This window comes from Orbicella franksi, chromosome 14, assembly GCF_964199315.1.
Source record: "Orbicella franksi chromosome 14, jaOrbFran1.1, whole genome shotgun sequence".
In the NCBI taxonomy this organism is placed as follows: domain Eukaryota; kingdom Metazoa; phylum Cnidaria; class Anthozoa; order Scleractinia; family Merulinidae; genus Orbicella; species Orbicella franksi.
Genome location: NC_138158.1, coordinates 6219330 through 6227791, shown reverse-complemented (window position 1 = coordinate 6227791; position 8462 = coordinate 6219330). Strand labels below are relative to the sequence as shown.

At 40.0% G+C, this 8462-nt stretch overlaps 1 protein-coding gene across 1 annotated transcript; it reads left to right on the top strand.

Annotated features, from left to right (window-relative positions):
• Positions 1-254: 254 nt before the first annotated feature.
• LOC145468103 (nucleolar complex protein 4 homolog B-like) lies at positions 255-6911 on the top strand. The gene is made up of 2 exons (XM_081451787.1): positions 255-1859; positions 2561-6911. Exons 1-2 carry the CDS (start codon positions 471-473, stop codon positions 2915-2917), a joined length of 1746 nt encoding a protein of 581 aa, XP_081307913.1. The 5' UTR covers positions 255-470; the 3' UTR covers positions 2918-6911.
• The last annotated feature ends 1551 nt before the right edge of the window (positions 6912-8462 follow it).

Sequence of the window (8462 nt, the reverse complement as noted above, 5' to 3'; positions counted from 1 at the left end):
AGTGGTCTCTAAACTCACTAATTCGGACAACAGGCTCCTAAAAAATTCTTCGTTTTAATTTTGTAAGTTTTCCATTTCCCCTACATCATTGTCGCCCCTCTACATGTATTTAACAATAAAATTGCTATATTAAAATTACATTTTCTTAGTTAAAATTAGAACAAGTGTACTGACAAGATTCACCAGTGCTACTCGAATGAAAAAAAAAAGATATATATATATATATGTGTGTGTGTGTGTTCAATACCTACCAATGTATATTTAAAATCATCTTTCATGAATGCAAGGCCCTATTACATTACAGTTTTCGAAGCAATTACTTTTACATAATTATAACCCGGCTCGATGGCTTTTTCTCTAGGGTGGGGAGAGGGTTGGGAGAGGCCACAAAATTAACACTGAATTATAAATAGAATCGACTAGTTTTCTTTACCGACCAATGGCAGGGAAGGATCTCTAATCGTTGAGGAATGACTAAATTTCTACAGTTCCGATCTCTCCGAAGACCTCCGAAAGTCTCCGAAAAAGAAGGCATGTACTCATTTAGGAATTTTGAACGTGAGGGCTCTAGGCGCCAGCGGAAAAGGCGGTCAGCGGAGTATTGCCTGAGAGCACGTGGGCGAATCACCAACATGGCGGACGGAGAGGACGTCTCGAAGAAAGTCAAAGAAATTAAAGACAAAACCAAAGCTGTTCTAGAAAGCGACACCAATTCAAACTTCATTGTGGACATACTGGAACTATCAGAAACTCAAGACGAGAAAGTTTTGGTAGCATTTGAGAGATCAGCTCATAAAATCTTTACAACCTTTTCGTCCCGTGGAAAGTTACATCGGCAAACAAAAAAAAAGCGAGCAACGAAAGAGGTCAGAGAAGAAACGAGTTCAGATCCCCAAGATGTCTTCAGCTACTGGCTACACGAAAAATATTTGCTTACGTTAAGACGTCTTCTGAATTTACTTCGCATCGGATCGCAGAACGTGAAGGAATTTGCCCTGTGTACCTTGATGAAGTTTCTTGTGGAAGAAGCAAAACAAGTCCAGAAATTTCCTAATGTTCTGTTCAGACAAACTTGCGATGCTTTGTTCGATGGAAAGTACAGCATGAAAGACTGTATCGAAAGATTCGCTGAGTATTTAGAGTATGATGATGTTAGATTTTATGTGCTTAAAAATCTCGGAAAAATTCTTGGAGACACTTCGAATTCCACTGGTAGTCAGGCCCAATATCTTGTGGAAAACGTCTTTGCAATGCTGAATTTGGTAAAAATGAAAGAAAAAGATGAAGAACTGAACAATCTACTCACTGAAATTAAGAGAAGTAAAAAGCGTGGCAGTGACAAAATTGAAAACAATGTTTTGGACTTGAAGCAACACAGGAACGTTTTCACCACTGTCTGGATTGCTTTTCTTGCCCTCCCACTGACGTCAGAAATTCACAAGAAAGTCTTGCTCAACCTTCACAGTGATGTGTTGCCGCATTTGACTGAACCAAAACTGTTAATGGATTTCTTAACCGACTCTTACAACACTGGTGGAGTGACGAGCCTCTTAGCACTCAACAGCCTCTTTGTTCTCATCCACAAACACAACCTGGACTACCCAGACTTTTTCAAGAAGCTGTATGCACTTTTTGAGCCAAACATCTTTTACGTGAAGTACCAAGCAAGGTTCTTTCACTTGGCTGACCTGTTTCTGATGTCAACCCATCTTCCAGCTTATCTGGTTGCAGCCTTTGTCAAGCGGTTGTCGAGGCTTGCTCTGTCTGCTCCCCCATCAGGTGTAATGTTGGTCATACCATTTGTCTGCAATCTGATCAAAAGGCATCCCAGTGTACAAGTCCTTATCCATCGAAAACAAGTAAGTACATGTAGATGTAAGTTTTTTCAAGGAAATTAGATTTATAAACCTTTGGGCCAGCCACTGGTAAGATGTTCTAGCACAGATGTCCCTTTGACTTCATGGAGCTTGAAAAAAAGTAAAATTACATGTGTATAGTAAGTGTATTGTATGCCCAATAGACTGCACAATCTGTTGTTTAGAAAAAGAGAACATTTTCGACATTCCTATCAAGTTATGCATTTAGAAACATGACTTGTAGTTTGGGAGAACAAGGAATGTTACAGGTCATGTTCCCATAGTAATCAAGTTCTCTTTAGCTGCCATTCAAGCAAACTCAACTAGTAGGTATGTTCTCCTATTATGTGAGGATTTATTGATAAAAATGTGCCCAAGATTGGAAAAATTTGAGGAGTACACCCATGGTGAAGATAATTCATCCTCGGAGACCCAGGGGTAGTTAATGGGGGTGAGAGAAAGTCAAAGCGGCAGGGGAAAAAATCAGCAAAGAAAAGTTGGAAAGAAAGTGGAGAGCCCCTGGGGACAGCGTCTTGCAGCTCCAGGTTCCAAATAGTCCTAGGAATGCTGGCCTTTGATTGGGCAGAACAAATTCTTTGTATTATTCTATTCAATTGGCATGCAGCAGGTCCACAGTCTGTTTTGTGTGTTGTAATATGAAGCCTACACAAAAGCAAGTAATTTCCAAACTTTCTTTCGTTTAGACAGGAAAATTGTTGCTTGATGAAGATACAGATGAGAGCACCACCAGTCTATGCCAAGGCGACCCATTTATTGCTGATGAACAAGACCCTGCCAAATGTGATGCCATGAAGAGCTCGCTGTGGGAGCTGAAAACGTTGCAGAGTCATTTCTACCCCACTGTGGCCTCCCTTGTGGAAATGCTGGAGAAGCCACTTGGTGCAGAAGAAACAGACATCTCAGAGTACTTTGATCAAGGGTATGATCAGTTGTTCCAAAAAGAATGCAAAAAGATCACAATACAGAATGCACATTTGGAGTTTCAAGCTCCCAAGGGAATTATTAGTAAAAGGATGTCAGACCACTGGGTTTTGGAGTAGACTGTTCAATTGGTAGAAGTTCATCTTTGTTTCACGGAACACTGTTGTTAGACATTCAAGCAATCTGTTGTGATTTCACAGTGAGTGAATTTGAAAAGCACATGCAAGTAATATACTTTAAAAAGTAATCAGTTAATATAGACTACAAACAGCCTGTCCTCTGCTTAGTCTGCTGAGCAAGACCATAAATAAACCACAAGGGAAAAAAGGCCACATAACGCACTTCTCGTCCTCAGGATTTTGTGTGGCAACACAACAAACTAAGTGAAAGAGGGACTACTCGTAGTCTACAGTGAATGCAACAACCTCTCCAAAGTTGGCGAAGCAATGAAAACAGGGATAAAAGCTCAATTTTCAAAGTGCTTACCTTCTGGGCAAATGACCTTGTGAAGTGCACCACGACTGCATAATTTATACTTTCCCAATAGGTTTTAAACTCCATTGGCCAAGTACAGCTGTAGGTGACTGCTAATTTCCATTCATCCCTGTTGGAAGTGACTATGCTTCACATACTAGCATATGTGTAAGGGCTAGATTTAGCTTTTGTTTTTGTCAACATGCCAAAGTAGGTCACCAAGTGGTAAGGAAATATTTGAGAGGTATTGCTAATTGTCTTTTCTTTTTTTGAGTGGGAGGGGGTAGGGGGAATATTTTTCCTTCTCTTTGGGGAGGGAAAGAATAAGGAATGTTATGTTTCAAAGAAGGGTTCGGCTTATGTTTTCAACGGAGTTTTGCTTCAGATAAATTAGGGTTCGTATTAAAGTACTGCTTGGTAATTTATCAAAATATGGAAACGTTATGAAATACAGAACAATATCTAACACCATCAAAATTCTCATCAATAATCTGTAAAGATTTTGGAAAAATACACTTTGCCACGGTTAATGCCTTTTATGGTCACGTGGTTCCAGCGTTCGTCTCCGATACGTCCCTGAAATGAATTGGCCGTGAAGGCCTGAGAGAAAATCGCACAGGAACTACTGTAGGTAACAAAGTACATACAGAACAGGCTTTCAAGCGTTATAAAAAGTTGGCGCATTTGACAAGAATTTTTACATCTGATAATCTTGAGGCTCCCGTTTTGTGTTCTGGGGTTCGGTGCGTTTGTTCAGATATTTTCGTTTTTTTGGCCTCCTTAATGTTAAGACTTTAATGTTTTCAGGACTTTGTAAACTGTAATGGCTAAGTACTGCATGTTTTACTGACTTTACGTTTGGTACAATGTTTCAACTTTTTATGACAAAATTGTGGGTAGCACATCGAGAAATTGTTTATGTGGATCTAGTGTGTGGACGCTGCATTGCCAGCTGCCTCTAATGAAGTTTAAACCACGCACTTTTTGTTTGAATTCTCAACGATTCCGTTTAGAGTGCTCGATTAAGGGTGCCCTCAAATTACATCCACGTGGGAAGAATCCATGTGCTTCAATAAATAAAGGAAGGAACTGACAAGAAGGTCGTAAACAGGAACTTGAAGAAACTTGATAGTTTCATTTTATTTCCCAGCTTGTCTCATTATTATTCAGTTAAGATAACCTAGCTTTATGATAATGCCAACTACAGGACAATTGTTGTTGAATTAAGAGCTTCTACTGTTAGTTAGTAAGCTAACTTTCTATTGGTTGCTGAAGAATTATACGTCAGTAATTCGCCAGTGAAAACACAACGGCAAAGTTTGTTTAATGACAACCGATCAAGCTCGAGGAAATTTCATTAGCAAAGAAGCTAGTGTTTTTTTCCTGTGAGATTCGTTCATTGCTGTGACGAGAATGCCGTTTTTTCCAATTGGAAATATTTCGGGCGCTTGAAAAATTTTTGCCGTTAGCTTCCGTCTCTTGGAACTGTCTCGTAACGGGCTGTGGACTGAAAAAGAAATATGTGCTTGCATTGGAGGCTTGTAAATGATGAACTAACTGGAAGCAGTGGGAAGATGAGAATTTACTGAAAAGTCCTACAGTGTAAGCTTTCTCGTGCTGTTGCGTGGTTCATATCGAGTTGGATTCGGATAAATTTAATGCTCAAGAGTAGAACTTTAACATGGGGACTTCGCAAAGCACTTGGAGAGTCACAAATAAAGTTCCGAAGCGAAGACAATCAAGTGCGGTGAAGAATGGATCTCTCGTGCGGGGACATAAATTTAAAAGTGAAAGTAATTTACTGGACGAGGTGCGCACAAAAAACGTTCAAACGAATCCTTTGTATCGACATCACGATATATTCGATAACGATTTATTTTTTGAAGAAATCTTGGCCAAGATAGAGCAAGAGGCCGCCAAGTTGTCAAACTCGGATAAACACAGCGATAATCCAAAGGGGTTTGACTCCTTTATGCTGTATTGACAAGTTTGTGGGAAGTTCTCCTTTAAATCCACGCCATCGAGGCAAAATATGGTAATATCATGGTTGCTGTACGTTCCGAACTCCTGCCGAGAAGTGAAATAGTTATATTTTGCTTAATAATGTGAACTTTTTACTACAGATTTTAAAGGCCTGTATTTTATTGCCTCGACTTACTTTCGATTGGGAGCGAAATTTATGTGGAACACGTTGTTACAAATAAAAGAAAATTGCCAGAGAAAATGTCTGACAGCTTATGAAGAACGAGTGCGTGTATGCACATTGTGCGAAGGCTGTGAAAAGACTTATTTGTCAATAATTTTAGTGACAAACTGCTGATAAATTGTCAAGTTATCAGAATTGTTCAGTTTTGCTTAACGATTGCGACAATCTTTAGACTTAGAGACCAGAGAAAACAGATGAACATGAAATATATTCAAAATGTACGATATGTCTTGGCAAAAAAAGCTGTATTTTATAGTCTAGACAGTGCATTAGTTTTGGTTACAGAACTTGGCACCACCTGCCAATAAATTATTCATTCTCGTAATATTTTTTAACATGACAATGCTGTATGGACTTCGGAGTCAGTTCGGAGTCTTTCAATATGGGGTTTATATAATAAAGATTATTCTAACTTTTCTCATTTGTTTATTTTGGCATATTCGTTTGACTTACAAAGTATGGCTGACGCATAGAACTTAGCCTGCCTCCGCACGTGCGTTATAAACAGGTTCTTGTCCAGGATTTAGTTAAATGAAAACGCGGCGATTTTAGCATAATATATCCACTCAGGATTAGAAAAGTTAATGCGAAATCCTCATTTCTTGTCGCCTTCCGCGGTTTTATACGCTGACTTAAACCTTTTTTCTTTTTACCGTAAATCTTCGAATTAGCGCCCGGGGCGCTTATTCAAGGGGGGCGCTTAATCGAGGTGGGCGGGGGGGGAGGGCGCTTATTTAATTTTTCCCAATTCGTGGCCTGACATGATCATTTTTGTAATACATCATCTGCGCGTAAACAACAACATAAGCCGTTTTTCGACATAAAAAGCTGATCCTAAAGTTTAAATCGCGGCACCGTTAGAACTTGTAATTTTTTTTTTTCACAAACTGAAACAAAACTATACATCCTTTGTTGTCTCATTACCCGTCCTCAAAATGGGGGGAGGGGAGCTCGAGGGGGGCGCTTATTCGAGGAGGGGCGCTTGTTTTAAATTTTGGCCAACTGGAGAGGCGCTTATTTGGTAGGAACCTTTCTTTGAAGATCCTCGGTGATGCAGACCATTTCTCAAGTTGCTTTTTTCTTAGTTATTCTATGCTACTTTTCAACGAAAGATCTGAGGATTATGAGAAAGAAATTTGATAGTAATTTTTGGCATCACCCAGTTACCGCTATCTGCAACACTGAGACCCTCAAAGCTACCAATGAAGTTTTTGTGTATCCATGAATGAAGATAGCAAATTGCCCTATTATGCCATGCAAAGATCAAAGTTAGCGATGACGGTGCGGGCGAGCCTTCAAAGTATTTCAAAAACGTTTTGTGAAAGGAAACTGTCCCGCAGGGATTGAGCTTAGCTAAATTTATTTTATGGGGTTTAATCAAAGGTTGGGTACTTTCAATAAACTTGTAAAAATGAAGTTTTCAATGAATGTAAAGTACGAGATAAGAAAAAAAACTCAGCCTGCGTCTTGTCGCCAGGCATTTCCACCTGTTTAGCTGCCAAATCAATAAGCGCGAAGCCTGAAGCGAGTGCTGTCATTCGGTGACGTCATCGTTCGAGGTAATGGTTTGGCTCCTCCCGGCCAAACGAATCTAATAAAACACCGATAAAACACCAGGGAGTCCAGTCCAATAGGTACGAATTCACTACACGAGTAGTCGATTACAAATTTTCTTCCACAACTTGTGCTGCCTTTTCGCTTCTTGTTCATTCGCGCTACTATATTCGGCGACCAGGCGGTACATGTTAAAACCGCAAAACAGTCCGTCTTCTTTCGTTTTTCTCACGAAAGTGTCGATCCGTAAAGCGTAGAGAGCATAGCGCTTGTTCGTCCCGGATCCTTTAGCGTTTCGGAAGCATCGCTTTTTCCCACGAATAACTTGCACTCACAGTCAAAGAAGAACAACCTTTCAATATGGTAGCAGGGAGTGGCCTAATGTGACAGGGACCTGTTCCTGTCGTCAACAGTTAAATTAGTAGAGGTGCTGAAGTAGTTTTAATACATTTGCAATTGAACAAGTTTTTGTCTAGAAAGTTCGAACAAGTTCTTAAGCAGGCTTCTCGAAATCGCGATGGAAAGGATGTATGACACATCCCCTTCCCTCGGGGTGCTAGGAAACATCTAGCATTTGGTCGTGGATTTGCGCCTGATTGACTCACAATTGTTCTTGTGAATTACGTGCAAAAAGCAGTCAGCCATACAAAGAGATAAACACAACTGGCATAACTTGACAAGAAAACATAGCGCAAGTTGCAGGGGTAAACGGGTATGGGGTAGGGGAGGCGAACGGGGAAGGGGTTCCCCCCCCCCCCATCTCCCACGATCCCCTAGTTCCATCCCCGCTCTCCCTCTCTCTCTCTTTCCATCCACTTCCCTCTCGTACACAGGCTAATAAAACAGGCTAGGTGTTTAGTAAGTAATTACGACACCAAAATCACCATATTAATGACATCGGTTTTCTAACAGCTTTCTAATTAGATAAGGGAATCCACCTTCCTTTCCTGTCATGATCAAAGACTATGTACATCTTTTCTTTCTCTGATCCCCTTTTGAGAAATCAGTGTGAAATTGTTATTGCGTCTCGTCGCAAAGGTCAGGCACCAACGTGTTCAATCAACTATTGAAATTATTTCGCTTTAAGCGTTGCATAAAAATGTTAATTCGACGCAATTTGTTGTCATTTCCCAGCAAATTCACGCATTAATAAGACCAACAACCAGACAATGTTTCACGTTCCACGCATTTCAGTTCCATTTAACTCTGTTTGAAAGTTTTCTCAGCCAGTAAGAGAGCCAGATACGTGATACATAAATTTCAAGTTGAATTATCGAATTTCCAAATGCACTTCTCTTTGAAGGTTCAGGAAATTTCTGAAATTTTTTTCGGTCACGCCACTTTGAATTTTTTTTTGTTTTTAGTGGTTCAAAAATATTTTAATTGTCGTTTTGTGGCTTTCTATGCATTGTTTTAACTCTGGATAAATT

Bases quoted from the DNA above. Each gene is read 5' to 3' on its own strand.
- LOC145468103 (XM_081451787.1), top strand. From the start codon at position 471: ATGACTAAATTTCTACAGTTCCGATCTCTCCGAAGACCTCCGAAAGTC. The intron at 1,860-2,560 runs GTAAGTACATGT...TCTTTCGTTTAG, and splicing joins TCCTTATCCATCGAAAACAA to ACAGGAAAATTGTTGCTTGA.